The sequence below is a fragment of the Perca flavescens genome, chromosome 5 (genome assembly GCF_004354835.1).
Source record: "Perca flavescens isolate YP-PL-M2 chromosome 5, PFLA_1.0, whole genome shotgun sequence".
In the NCBI taxonomy this organism is placed as follows: Eukaryota; Metazoa; Chordata; class Actinopteri; order Perciformes; family Percidae; genus Perca; species Perca flavescens.
Genome location: NC_041335.1, coordinates 10,614,683 through 10,628,594, shown reverse-complemented (window position 1 = coordinate 10,628,594; position 13,912 = coordinate 10,614,683). Strand labels below are relative to the sequence as shown.

The 13,912-nt window shown below is 40.1% G+C and overlaps 3 protein-coding genes across 3 annotated transcripts; 1 reads left to right on the top strand and 2 right to left on the bottom strand.

Moving 5' to 3' along the window:
- Nucleotides 1-1,634: 1,634 nt before the first annotated feature.
- cox6a1 (cytochrome c oxidase subunit 6A1) lies at nt 1,635-3,654 on the bottom strand. The gene is made up of 3 exons (XM_028578152.1): nt 3,467-3,654; nt 2,038-2,180; nt 1,635-1,950 (listed from the first exon to the last, which is right to left on the bottom strand). Exons 1-3 carry the CDS (start codon nt 3,567-3,569, stop codon nt 1,861-1,863), a joined length of 336 nt encoding a protein of 111 aa, XP_028433953.1. The 5' UTR covers nt 3,570-3,654; the 3' UTR covers nt 1,635-1,860.
- LOC114555405 (C-type lectin domain family 4 member E) lies at nt 3,178-10,727 on the top strand. The gene is made up of 8 exons (XM_028577772.1): nt 3,178-3,295; nt 8,748-8,818; nt 9,342-9,422; nt 9,500-9,592; nt 9,681-9,836; nt 9,931-10,070; nt 10,233-10,348; nt 10,574-10,727. The coding sequence occupies exons 3-8, from the start codon at nt 9,344-9,346 to the stop codon at nt 10,725-10,727; spliced, it is 738 nt and encodes a 245-aa protein (XP_028433573.1). The 5' UTR covers nt 3,178-3,295; nt 8,748-8,818; nt 9,342-9,343.
- Nucleotides 10,728-10,908: 181 nt separating this feature from the next.
- pla2g1b (phospholipase A2, group IB (pancreas)) lies at nt 10,909-13,508 on the bottom strand. Its single transcript, XM_028578151.1, has 4 exons — nt 13,312-13,508; nt 13,066-13,207; nt 12,180-12,313; nt 10,909-11,125 (listed from the first exon to the last, which is right to left on the bottom strand). Exons 1-4 carry the CDS (start codon nt 13,358-13,360, stop codon nt 11,007-11,009), a joined length of 444 nt encoding a protein of 147 aa, XP_028433952.1. The 5' UTR covers nt 13,361-13,508; the 3' UTR covers nt 10,909-11,006.
- Nucleotides 13,509-13,912: the final 404 nt, after the last annotated feature.

Here is a 13,912-nt window from a genome sequence, read left to right as displayed (position 1 = left end):
TCATTTACTTTTAACCCTTGTGTTGACTTCGGGTCAGATTGACCCGTTTTCAATTTTTGTTTTATATCAGAAAATATGGGACGTAGAAATAAGCGCTGAAAATGTGTAGAAGAAAAATGTAACAATTTAAAACGTTGGAAAAAGCAAAAGCAAACAACAGACAACACAATGGTTAAGAAACGATTCACTGTAATTTGTCACACCTTGACAGGTGTCTTGACAAGTCTGCACATGCCTACAGTCCTGAAAAGAGGACAAACTGAGGCACAAGTGTAATCACCTGTATAGGTGAACCAAGGTGATCTGCAGCGTCTTACATTAAATAGAAAGTGAGATTGGAAAAGTGCATAACATTAACGATGGCTCCATCACTTTAATTATCTCAGTAAGTCATGGCAGACAGTGATCTTCTCAAACATTATACTCCAGTCAGGACTCTCCGCTCTCACTACGGACCTTTTTCACAGCAGGCAGTTTTGACTTGTCATAGTAGGAAAAGCACAGTTGAAATTGATAACCTTAATGATGGCTCAGATCCATCAAGTGTCCCAGTGAGCTATTTCAGTGAGTCAGCAAGCACAATACCAGGGCCTCTCCTATGTGGAATGCAGCCATCATTAATGCTTTTGAATACACTTGTGCTTTTCCTACTATGACATGTCAACATGTCTGCCATGAAAAAGGTCTATACAGGGATCCTGACTGCTCCTTTCTGAGAGCCACTGCTTCTCAATAACCCTCTGTTGTTGGAGAGTCCCATAAGCACTCCCCCCCCTCTCTCTCTCTTAACCCTTGTGTTGACTTTGGGTCAAATTGACCTGTTTTACATTTTTTTTTTATATCAGAAAATATGGGACGTAGAAATAAGCGCTGAAAATGTGTAGAAGAAAAATTCAACTATTTAAAACGTGAAATTGTGAAAAAAAGGCATCAAAAACTTGTTTTTTTTCCCCCCCAAGGTTGACGGGAGGACAACACAAGGGTCAACTGAGGCTTCTCAGTGCTGGACTTTCGGCTGTCCGGGCCTGGGACATCTCTCTCCTGGCTCTCGGTGCCTAATTCCACGCGGGATCTGGATCTCCAACCTTTACTCCGGTCTCTTGTGGGAATGATGTGCTTCAGTTTTGCTTCTTATACGTTTGTGTAGCATTTCCTCTTTCCAGGATCCATGGTGGAGGAGGTTGTGCGACACAATTGGATCCATCTTTTTCATATGTTCACATCATTTTTTTTATACATTACAAAAGTATACATTATAAATGTATAATTTTGTCATATGGATCACCTATATTGTAATTTGATTATGTTGGTCTATTCTGTACACACACCTATTGCCGAAGCACTATCCGAAGCAAAGGGTCGAAAAGGACAGAGGGTGCACAGATTGTGAAGTCCCCTGAAGCAGATTTGGGATATATAAATGAAATTGACTAGAAAGTGAGCCAGCGTGCACAATCCCAGGATCCTGAAACTGGAGTAGCTGAATAGAATTCCACTATCATTTATTATTTATACCTATGCTTTCACTCTGGTCAAGATGTTGGCTATGAAAATGGCCTATTTCTTCATGTTATACTTTGAAGGTGAAAACCCTGGAACACTACATTACATCAACACAAGAAATAAAACATGAATTGAGGTAATAATAGTTACTTTATTTATGTTAAGTCGGTTTCAAGTCTGACATTTTTGTTTAATGGTCCAGAGTAAAGGAACTGTTGGTTTGGGTGCCCCATGTTGAGAGCACAGAGGTAAACGCAACAAAAATGAAGAGTAAACTGTAAATAAAAGTGTGGTCCAGTAACAAACACCGAGGGAGGACTGGTCCCTGTGCCAGTTTAGGAGGTGTGGATGGAGGGTTTATTCATCGTGGCCCTCATAGCCGTCAGGAAGGGCATTCAAGTGAGCGTTGTGGAAAAGGGATTTGTTGCCATCTCCCCAAGGGAAACGCTGTAAGAAAAATAAATAAGTATTGATGAATGGGACACTTAAGAAGACCCATTTTGGAATGGGAATTATTTAAGTCACAAGTCAGACCTTGCTGCGAATGCGAAGGTGGCTGTAAGGGACAAACTCTGGCTGTTCATGGCTATGCTGCTGCTCTTTCAGGTACATGTTCAACATGCACACCGCAACACCGGGCAGGGCAACCACGAAAGTGAGGATCTTCCATGTCCTAGCTGGAAGAGAAAGACAATAATGATTAGTTAGCCAAAAAAAAGCAATTCGAAAAATCCAACCACACCGTTTGTTGAGAATTAAAGTGCTTTTTAGTGACTTTACATTGTTTCAAATCTGCACTCACCAAGCAATAAACGATGGACAACATAAATGTGAGGAGACCTAATGCTATTACACAGAATGTAATCTTTACAGTAAGATGCACAGAGAAAGAATACGGTTTGGAATAACCCACACACGCAGATTTATAAACACGGAGTTGGCTTTTTCACGACTGATTATCAAAATGACACAAACAAACAAACACACACACACACACACATTATGGACAATCCTAGTAGATGTTTTAGAACCGATTTAAAAGCAATTGTTGAAAGTTGAAAAGGAGAGAAAAGGGTTGAGAATGCAGCACAGTGTCTGATCTCTGATGAACAATTACATGTGTGACGCAAAGTGTTTTCCCTGTATAACTCAGAAAAGCATAATCTTTTAATTTTACAACACGTTCATCAGTTCCAGCAATCATTTTCATCCAAAAATAATGGGGAGTTTGTTTTAAAAGATAATATTAACTTAATACCTTTTCGACTGAATACATGTGCTGCTTGGTGATCATCTAGGTATCAAGTTATATCAAGCTACCTCGGCGTGCGGTTAACTAAGGTGACATTCAACTCAAAGCGTTTTGATCGCCTTTAAAAGATAGGAGCATCTCACTAGCTAACGATTGTGTATTTTGTAATTCTTGTTACATGTTTCAACGCCCCTCTCTCCGCCTGATTAACGTGACGTTACATATAAAAATGGATAGGTGCATAACTTGTGTTAATTACCTGTTGTTCCATCCCTTTCTAGTTTCGTAAAGCGGTTATTACTGCTTGATACAAGTTGGGGGAAACATTTTTTTACGACAAATAACGTTAACGTTAAGAATATCTATTGACCTGATTGCTAGCTTAGCTTGCAGGAAGCAACATAACGTTACATGTTCGTGACACTGCTCCACTTTACAAGCAACGTAAATAACAAACTCAAGTAAATTGCAATGAGACTGCGCGGGTGAGTGGGAAGTGTTTTAACGAGGTGGCAGGCTGAAATGACGACATGTCTTCAGGTTAGAAAGCTAAATGTTTTGTGCAGCTTCTTCTCCGTCCGCTCAAGGATGTTAAGCTAGCACTGCTAATGCTAACATAGCTAACGTTAGCTCTGCAAGGTCACTGTCAAAACGTCAAAATGAAGTGACAATAAATTCAACCAGAGAACTGCAAAGACGTGGCACAATTACCTGCCTGGTCCCCGTGTCCGGCAGCAGCAGCAGAAAGCTGACGCCGGGTCTGGGTCAAAGAAGACCTCAGCAACATTTGAGAGAAGCGTCCGAGAGCCGCCATTTTACTTTCTAAGAGGTGCACAGAGACCGGAAGGAATATGTATAGAGGTGTCACCCATGGGTGTCACGTGGAGGCCAGACAGCTCTACTGGTCCGTCAAGCGGCGAGACTGTGAACTACAGACACTCAGTAGGCTAGGAACCTTCTATACTGTCTATGTAGGAACACCTGTGAGAAACACTCAAGTTTGTAGCCTACTACACTATATATATATATATATATATATATATATATATATATATATATATATATATATATATATATATATATATATATATGTGTGTATGTATGTATGTATATATGTGTATGTACACTACCGGTCAAAAGTTTGGGGTCACTTAGAAATTTCCATTCCACTCCATTCCAGACACAATACCTGCTGAGATCAGTTGTATTGTTTTTTTTAACCAGGGCAGCAGTTTTCAGATTACATTATTTGCTTACATAATTGCAAAAGGGTTCTCGACTGTTGTAGAAAGAAGTGGCTGAAGAAACACTTGAAATTCATGCTTTTTGGTCTAAACGTCATACCCAAATTAAAAGTGGTACAGATCCCATATACTTTGACACTCAGGGGTGTGCCTGATATCATTGGAAAGGTGATTGATGTGGGTTTGTTTGTGTATTTGAGAAGTGTTGTATTTTGTAGTTTTTTGGTTTTTTTATTTGCACTTTTCAAATAGAAATAAAAAACGCACAGACATATTTGTAGAAAAGAATTCATATAAAATCCATTTTTGAGTCTTTTAGCTTCTGAATTTTTTTCTGTAGTAAGCTGAGACGTGGCTAATGCTGTTGTCTGTCACCTGTCAGATGTGTTTACGGCAGTGTATTTTAATAATTTTACAGATTTATAACTTGGATGATATCAGGCACACCCCTAAGTGTCAAAGTATATGGGAGCTGTACCACTTTTAATTTGGGTATGACGTTTAGACCAAAAAACATGGAATTTCAAGCATTTCTTCAGCCACTTCTGTCTACAACAGTCGAGAACCATTTTGCAATTATGTAAGCACATAATGTAATCTGAAAACTGCTGCCCTGATTAAAAAAAAACACAATGCAACTGATCTCTGCTGGTATTCTGTCTGGAATGGAAATTTCTAAGTGACACCAAACTTTTGACCGGTAGTGTATATATATATATATATATATATATATATATATATATATATATATATATATATATATATATATATATATGTGTGTGTATATATATATATATATACAATGTTTCTCTAGGCTACATAGGACTAATCACAGAAATGAGTGTGCAATGTGCAATGTGTTCTTCATTCATTTCCCTCCCAAATTGATGTATTTGTTTTCAAACACAAGACAGTTCACAACCAAAATCCTAACTTTATAGTTCTTTTTTTTTGGCGGAGAAGGCAATTACATTTTTATTTATGCAAGGTCCCACATATAGGCTTAGTTATTTATGTCATTATTTATTTATCAATGAATTCATACTCAAAATGTGTTCATCTTCAACTCTAAAGTAGAGTTTAGATTCTCTGCCCATGCCCGAGCCCGCCAGACTTTCGGGCCGGGCCGTTATTTTCCGCCACTATCCTGGGCCAAGCCGGGCCAGGCCGGACCCTTGATCAAGATTTTGTGCTTTTTACTAGGCCTATAGCCTAATTGGGTGGGGAGAAAGCTATGTTATAATCAGAAATAGAATAATTACCTTTGAGAAAGTTTGGAGGAAAGTCGGAGGTATGGAACCATTTAAAACAAGTCGTGGGCAGTGACAATATGTGTCGGCTTTGTTGAGTGCATTAAGTGCGGCACGCTGTCGTATAACAGCAAATAAAACGGGGACTTGGATGATGAACAGACACATGAAGCAGGCTTGCCGTGGCAGAAAAGATGATAGTCAGCCTTCAACGTCCTCATTTGTTACTTTTCCAAGCGTGAGGGCGAGGCAAGCCCTCACAGAGAAATACGTAGATTTTTTTTTTTTTTACGTTTCTTCATTCAGATCCATTTGCGATCCGTTCCATTCTGAATAAACAAACAGCGCAGTTTACATGCTTCGTCCTTGTTGCATTATTCATTAAGATCATTTTAAACAGATTTCTGCAGTTCAAACAACTCTGAATTGTATGAGAACGTCAGACGTATTAAAAAAAGTGTCGGGTTAAAATCGGGCTCATGATTCCAGTTAATGAGTCGGGCCGGGCTTGGACACAACGAGCACGGGCTCGGGTTGGGTCGGGCTTACTCTAAAGACATTCATGGCTAATAACTGTGAAACAGTTTGTGATACAATGCTATCCCTAACTTCACCACCAGATGTCCTCATAGAGTTCTGAAGCTTCGAGTAGTGAACCTTTTTTCGATACAATTGGCTTGAAAGCTTCACTGCTTCAGAAAGCTTCAGTTCGCCATCACTAATATATAGTATACTATATACTATACTTTCTATGCCTATGGTTCATCAGGAAACATGATCACAACATCCCCCCACAAGTTAATGTAGTGTACGGATTTAAATGTAAGTGAAGATTAAACTGCAGCCACTGTTGAGTTTCATATACGGTGTCCGAGACGGTTCAACACAAACACAAAAGCCACAACACAAACGCAAAAGCTACAACACAAACACAAAAGCTACAACACAAACGCAAAAGCTACAACACAAACGGAAAAGCTACAACACAAACGGAAAATCTACAACACAAACACAAAAGCCACAACACAAACACAAAAGCCACAACACAAACGCAAAAGCTACAACACAAACACAAAAGCCACAACACAAACACAAAAGCCACAACACAAACACAAAAGCCACAACACAAACACAAAAGCTACAACACAAACGCAAAAGCTACAACACAAACGGAAAAGCTACAACTCAAACGGAAAATCTACAACACAAACGGAAAAGCTACAACACAAACGGAAAATCTACAACACAAACGGAAAAGCTACAACACAACACAAAAGCTACAACACAAACGGAAAAGCTACAACACAAACGGAAAAGCCACAACACAAAGGACACAACACAAACGCAAAAGACACAACACAAACGCAAAAGCCACAACACAAACGCAAAAGCTACAACACAACGCAAAAGCCACAACACAAACGCAAAAGCCACAACACAAACGCAAAAGCCACAACACAAACGCAAAGGACACAACACAAATGCAAAAAGCTACAACACAACGCAAAAGCCACAACACAAACGCAAAAGCCACAACACAAACGCAAAAGCTACAACACAAACGCAAAAGCCACAACACAAACGCAAAAGCCACAACACAAACGCAAAAGCTACAACACAAACGCAAAAGCCACAACACAAACGCAAAAGCTACAACACAACGCAAAAAGCCACAACACAAACGCAAAGGACACAACACAAACACAAAAGCCACAACACAAACGCAAAGGACACAACACAAACACAAAAGCCACAACACAAACGCAAAGGACACAACACAACTAAAAGCCACAACACAAATACATAAGCGACAACACAAACGCAAAAGCTACAACACAAATACAAAAGCCTATAAAAGGTAGCCTATACTAGATACACAAACATAAATAGTAAAGGTACTTAGAAAATAGTCACAAATGGGCGCCTGGGTAGCTCACCTGGTAGAGCGTGCACCGCACGCCCAAATATGGAAGTGTACTCCTTCGACGTGGCAGCCGCGGATTCGACTCCGACCTGCGGCCCTTTGCTGCATGTCATTCCCCCTTTCTTTCCCCTTTCATGTCTTCAGCTGTCCTATAAAAATAAAGGCCTAAAATAATTTAAAAAGAAGAAAAATAGTCACAAATAAAGAGAGAGGAGACAAGGTAGTTGCAATAAATATGAATGCAAAAATGGCACTCGAGGGAATGAGATATGGTTTTGGTCAAAGTGTCTTGTGTCCTCAGACAGCAGTATAGTGTCTGAAGTGTGTGCTTTAATACAAGGCAGAGCAGTGCAAACCTGTTTCTGTTGGAAATGTATTTGACTTATAGTCTAGTTGTTTTGGTCCTCTCACGTCAGTGGTAATTGAAGTGTCTGATAGTAATAGCGAAATACACTGATGCAAAATGATTTCACTTGTTTTACCATAACAATCCCAGTATTCATATATATTTAAATGCAGGGAATAGGATGTGTCCTGGAGTTGTAATATACAGTTTGAATCATCTGTATCTAACAAAATGTGAAGTTCCCACTGCATATTCTAATGCAATAGTTCCCAACATGGGGGTCAGGTCCCACACAAGGGCGCAGTGGTCACAAAAACATTATTTGCCAAACAAAATGATGTTGATTATTCCTTTTTTCTTGTAAAATAGGCCACTAAATAAGCCTCTAAATATAGGTCCTTCTAAAACCAATCCAAAGTCTGTGAAGAGAAAATCACTCTTTAATGAAATGCACTTTAAGTCTAAGTCACAAGCAAAGCAGGAATGTAAACTACTGGTGTGGCGCAGACGGTTTTCACTCACAGACATACGTAGTGGTAATTCACATGTACAATGATAACGAGAAGGACATTCATTTTTGTAATGTGTCTGTTCACAGTTATTTAATATATATAATATCACCTAAATTCAGTTGTGTTGTCCAATGTATTGTAGTGGGTATACTGCACTGTACTATGGGCCTATATATATGGGCCAGAATGGGCCTTTTGGGGGGGCCATATCATAGTCGGGGGTGTGGGTGTCCTCCATCCGGGGAAGTTTTAAGCATCAAAGACTTCATTTCCTGCATTCTGACTTACTTGTATGCACCAATTTACAGTGGAAATACCTTTATTTAGCCTATTTAACAAAAAACCAACAGATGACATACAAAATATAACATACATGAATACAAAATATATCAAAATTATAATGGAAAGTATGTTGTTACGTGCCATTGCACATTTGTATGAGGGTATATGGAAATCCTGGACCTTTCTTAGTGGGTATACTGCGTATACCTGCGTATCACGTAGACTACACCACTGCCTAAATTCTCCTAGTCGCCCCCCCCCCCATAATTTCCTATATGTCAGGTAAACACATCACAGGGAAAACAGCCAATGACTTACAGTGTTTGATAATTGGACAGCAGATAATGATAAATAATAACTGAATAATTGTAGTCACATTAAAAAAAAAGTTTTCTATCATTGAAATTGAACATTGAAAGTGTTTCTCTTTAAAGGGGAGGACTTTGTGTGATCTCATGGTCAGAGTCCAACCAGCGATTCAGAGAGCTTCTGATTCTTGATGACGGTAAGTGATAGTTTTTGTAATGACTTCATAGTCGTTCTTTTCAACATTTATGGAAATCCACAACTGTGTAGAAATGCGCATCACTCACTGTGTCATGCAAGTACAAACAACATTATGAATTATACACTGAATAATCGTTTGTTTTTATATCACGATTTGAATTTTAGCAAAGCATGTGGTCAAACTATCTGTGTATATATATATATATATATATATATATATATATATATATATTTTGAACATGTTTGTGTATTATACAGTATCTAATGGCAGAATTCTCTAATTCTGTATTTATTGAGCCGTTAATCGTTAACATAATGGGCTTGAAAACAAACAAGGGAGATTTAGTTGACCTCTTATTTGCCGAGAATCTCAAAATGACTCAATGGACTGAATACTTTTAACATCAACCATAAGCTTTTCTACCAACTTTCAAATTACAGCAATATAGCCTAGTTAGAAATATTAGTTTATATTAACTGCATTCAAAAGTTAAAAAAAAGAATGTGCGCCTCTCTTTCAGTAATGGAGGCTCAGTATCACCGGTTTGCATCGTCTGATAACAGCTCTGTCCAGGAAGAGCACAAAACGACTGCCCAAACGGGTAAAACATGTACACTTCAATTCATTTTGATTCAACCATTTCAGATGTCACTTTACACTTCAAAACCTGTCTGTCAGTGTCTGCAGGTCTGAGGAGGATAGTGGTGTATGTCCTGTATGGTGTGCTGCTGCTGCTGCTGTTAATTCTGCTGATGGTCACTGGGATAAGATGTACGACTTTAAACTCCCCAGTGAAGCCGATTCATGACTTCAGCTTTCAGTCTTTGTCTTATCATATAACAATTGTTGTATCTCAAAGTCTCCCAGTTAAACAAGGGAATCACTGACGTCAAACTAAGCCTTGAGAGGATCAGCAGTGGAGGGACAACTTCATCGTCCAGTTCAGGTCAGGAAATGGTTTCAGGTGCAACAACTATGCAGGAGGTCGTCTTACAGAAACTTGTCCCAGTTCAAGGTAAACGCTGAATCCTTTACATATCAATAAAATCATAATTCAAAGGGGGGAGTTCTCCGAAAACCATCTCTCTTGACTATCTTCATCAAACCAGGAACGTGCAGGGAAGGATGGGAGTCTTTCCAGAGGAGCTGCTACCTGCTATCCCTCACTGCCGTGACCTGGAGCAAAGCAGAGGAGCGGTGCCGAACACACGGAGCACACCTGGTGGTTCTGAACAACGCGGAGGAACTGGTGAGCTTTGGTTTCCATGTATCTGAAGTGTCTTTGTGCTACTGTGAGGTTCCACTGAATGAATGTGCAAAAACAGAGCTCTGATAAGCAGCACACACACGCCATAATGTTTCTCAGAATCAACAAAGGCCTTAAATAAGCTGTTGCTATTTTCTTTTCTAGGACTACATTTCCAAAGTAGTTGAAATCAGATATAACTATTGGATTGGACTCGTGGAGCGAGAACACGAGGGACACTGGAGCTGGGTGGATGGAACGGACTTCAATTCCACCCCAACGTAAGAGAAACAGAGTTACAAAAATGACAAAGCACAAGAAAAAAATGCTTGTTTTGATATGTTACATTATATCAGGGTTGCTGTTAAAATATACAAGTGGCTGCTAGATTGGCTTTACTTACCAGAAGAAAACCCCCCAATAATAATCTTTTGAGATTTTGGAATCTGCACTAGATGTAAGATACGTATGTATGTATATCTCTTCCTTCCTCTGTTTGCGTTCAGTTTCTGGGATAAGGGTCAGCCTGACAACTGGGACTACAGAGAGAACGGAGAGGACTGTGGGCAGATTCACAGTTCTGCGATACGCAAACGCAAGATGTGGAATGACGCAGACTGCAACCTGCCGTATCCATACATCTGTGAAACCAAGGCGTGATGTGAGAGACAGTGAACCTGTCCGAGCCACTGAACCCTCACCAACACGACAGGCCTGATATGTTGGAAAATAATGGCTCAAATTAAGACAGAAGGAAATGATGTTTTTGATATCAATGTATTAATTTTGAGAGTCACAAAAAGGGATACAAGTTGCATATACAGTACGTGTGCGTGGCATTTGCTGGAGACAACAAAACAGTAACTATGAATACAATGACACTTGTTGATTTTGAATAAAGACACACTCTTCTGCGTGTTTCTCTCCGAGTCCCTCGGCCTACTTGCAGCGTTCGCTGGGAAGGTTGGCGTTTCTTTCATTATAATCTGCCTTGGCGAAACACATGGCTGCTTTCCTGTCACACTCACAGATGAACCTCTCACAGGGGTTGTTGTCATCTAAATGAGAAAGGCGGAGGAGAGCAGCAGCAGAGTGAGAGAGGTGAGGGAACAGGAGAAAGAGACAGAGAAGAGATAACACACCCTTTTTTATCCATTATCCACCATCATCGTTTTAAGAGTTTTTTTGTGATTGTTGCGGGCAAAAATCATTGATTATGCGGCACCTTTTCTTAAAAAATGCGATGGAATATGTGGAATATTTATGCGATGAAATTGCGGGAACTTGCAAAAACTGCGGTTTGATGAAAAAGACACCCCCAACACACTGCTTTTTCGATGACGTTCACGTCGTGTAATTACGTCACTTCATAATGTTCCCATGGCAACAGGGGAAAATGGCTGCTCTTGTCTGAAGTAAACGCAACATTTTTCACTTTCTGTTAAGATATATGTGACTTTTTTGCAACGAAAATGTGGGGATTATGAAATCACGCAAGCCCGGCATATTTTGCGCGGAAATCGGCAATTTATGCGGCAAAAGTGCAGCGTCATAATCACGTTTTCTGGAGGGACTGCATAAAGGACAAATCCGGTGCAAAATGAACCTAGGGGTTAATAACACATGTGTACCGAGTCAACCGTTCTCTGGGATTTGTTTTCATGCTAATCGAATGTGACCAGTTTTAGCGCAAACCGCTAATTAGCTTATAGCGCAAGTCGTCGGGGCACTGGTAAAGTAAAAAGAAATCGCTATTTCTATACCACCAACAAGGCTCAAAATAGCACCACACTTCCACGGGAGCATCATGAGGGTCCCTTTAGGGACAGTTTATTAAAAAGATAGTTTATAAAGACAGTACCGTTCATGTATACAGGCGGGCGCCATCTTGGGAATACGGTCACAAACAGTCAAATGACTAACTCAGTGCAACCAGTAATATAGCTCAATCACGGCGTTCGTGAAAACATATCCCAGAGAACGGTTGACCCGGTACACGTGTTATTAAACCCTTGGTTCATTTTGCGCCGGATTTGTCCTTTAATTCAATGTAAAACTGAAAACTCTGAATTTAAGAGTTGATTGTGTTTGCAAGCGTTGTTGATTACTCACCCAGGCAGGTGACGCTCTTGCTGGCCTTGTCACACCTGTGGCGGTACAGTTCGGTGTAGGGGTTGTCAAAGATGGGCCAGCATTCGTCGAGCTGCATGGCATCACTGTAGCACTGGTCGTGGATCTGACAGCACCTGCATCACACACAAAGCACCAGGGACGTCAGTCCACCTCCTTTCCATCTATCAAGATGAAGGAAATCTCCTACTGTTGCGCTTCAACTTCATCATTTCTTGAGTTTGAGGAGATTTTTTAAAATTAAGTAGGAATGTGACTAATGATTATTTACAGTTTAGGTTACTTTGCTGATTCATTACTCAATTCATCGATTAATTGTTCAGTCTATAAAATGTCAAAGAATACTGAACGTGCCCAACGCAAGAGTCCAAGGTGACATGTTCAAATGTCTTGTTTGGTCCGAACAACATTCCCAGAACCCAAAAGATATTCCATTTACTATACTATATACAAATACTATAAAAAAGCAAATATTCATATTAAAGAAGCTGGATCCAGTGAATACACTTGTGTTGGTTGACTAGGTTTATTGATTAATCGACTCTTCTTTTTTTTACCCCTCTAAGGGTCAATTAATCCAAACACAGCGGTACCAGAGCTATTTTCTCCCTATGAAAACAACCCAATGTGTTTTAGTGATTTGAGTAGCACAAACTAAATTCCACACACCTCCGTTGTCTTAGTGAGTGACATCAGGAGTCTCAGAGGAACATATTTTGCACACAAAACTGAAAACCTTCGCATTGCCACAACATCACTAGAGGTATAAGTCAGACAATGTGTTTGTTTTTATTTGTGATTTGACCTTTTAAGTCGGATTGGGTTTGGGGACTTTCAGAACAGCACATACGCCATCACGCACTGTTACCTGTCAAGCTCATCAACAGGTGTGCCAGAGCCTCCCAGGCCGCAGTAGCAGCCATAGTCAGCGTAGTCCAGCACGGGCCAGCTGTCAGGTACAGTGCAGAGGATCATCGCCCTGAACTGCCACACAGCTCTGTAACACAGCACTATGAGACACAATGGAGACATCTCAGTCAATGCAAAACCACCATGAAATCAAAATGTCTCTGATGCTGATCCATCAGACGTGCATAACTCTCAAAGTACTCACAGGCAGGGAGGCTGAGGACCAGGATGAGCAGGGACTGAGTCAGACGCATCTTGCAGGTTCACAGGTGATAATGTGGAGAGGAAAGCTACAGACTTTTTTTATGGACTCCTGGCATTGAGAGGTGGTTCTTCTTTTGGCCAATTGCCAAGAGCCACCCAATCTCTTACTCTATACATTACGCAACATGTATGTTTACACCTGTGTAGTACATACACACGTGGCAGCACGGTAAGGATTGGTTCGATTTCCAGTCCGGGCTGGACTTTCTGTGTGGAGTCTGCATGTTAGATACTGTAGCTAGATAGATAGCACTTTATTGTCCGTAGACACGGAAATTTGTCTTGCCATACAAGCGCCAACAATTACAACACAACAACCTAAAGACAAAAAGCTAAAAACATATAGGCATCAGTAATAACATAAATAAATAATGAATTAATATGAGGGGGGCCCTGCCCTGTAAGAGTAGTCTTAAATAGCCATAAACATATAGATGAAAGTGTGGGGGGGTGGTGGAACTATTATTATTTATTACATTTATATAGCGCTTTATCAAAAGTGTGAAATAACTGAAAACATGTCTTATATTTTAGATTCCTCA

Bases quoted from the DNA above. Each gene is read 5' to 3' on its own strand.
- LOC114555405 (XM_028577772.1), top strand. From the start codon at position 9,344: ATGGAGGCTCAGTATCACCGGTTTGCATCGTCTGATAACAGCTCTGTC. The intron at 9,837-9,930 runs GTAAACGCTGAA...TCATCAAACCAG, and splicing joins GAAACTTGTCCCAGTTCAAG to GAACGTGCAGGGAAGGATGG. The intron at 10,071-10,232 runs GTGAGCTTTGGT...TTTCTTTTCTAG, and splicing joins TGAACAACGCGGAGGAACTG to GACTACATTTCCAAAGTAGT.
- cox6a1 (XM_028578152.1), bottom strand. From the start codon at position 3,569: ATGGCGGCTCTCGGACGCTTCTCTCAAATGTTGCTGAGGTCTTCTTTG. The intron at 2,181-3,466 runs GTAATTGTGCCA...TTTCTCTTCCAG, and splicing joins CGGACACGGGGACCAGGCAG to CTAGGACATGGAAGATCCTC. The intron at 1,951-2,037 runs GTCTGACTTGTG...TTTTTCTTACAG, and splicing joins ACCTTCGCATTCGCAGCAAG to CGTTTCCCTTGGGGAGATGG.
- pla2g1b (XM_028578151.1), bottom strand. From the start codon at position 13,360: ATGCGTCTGACTCAGTCCCTGCTCATCCTGGTCCTCAGCCTCCCTGCC. The intron at 13,208-13,311 runs GTGAGTACTTTG...TGTGTCTCATAG, and splicing joins GGTCCTCAGCCTCCCTGCCT to TGCTGTGTTACAGAGCTGTG. The intron at 12,314-13,065 runs GTAACAGTGCGT...TGTGTGATGCAG, and splicing joins CCTGTTGATGAGCTTGACAG to GTGCTGTCAGATCCACGACC.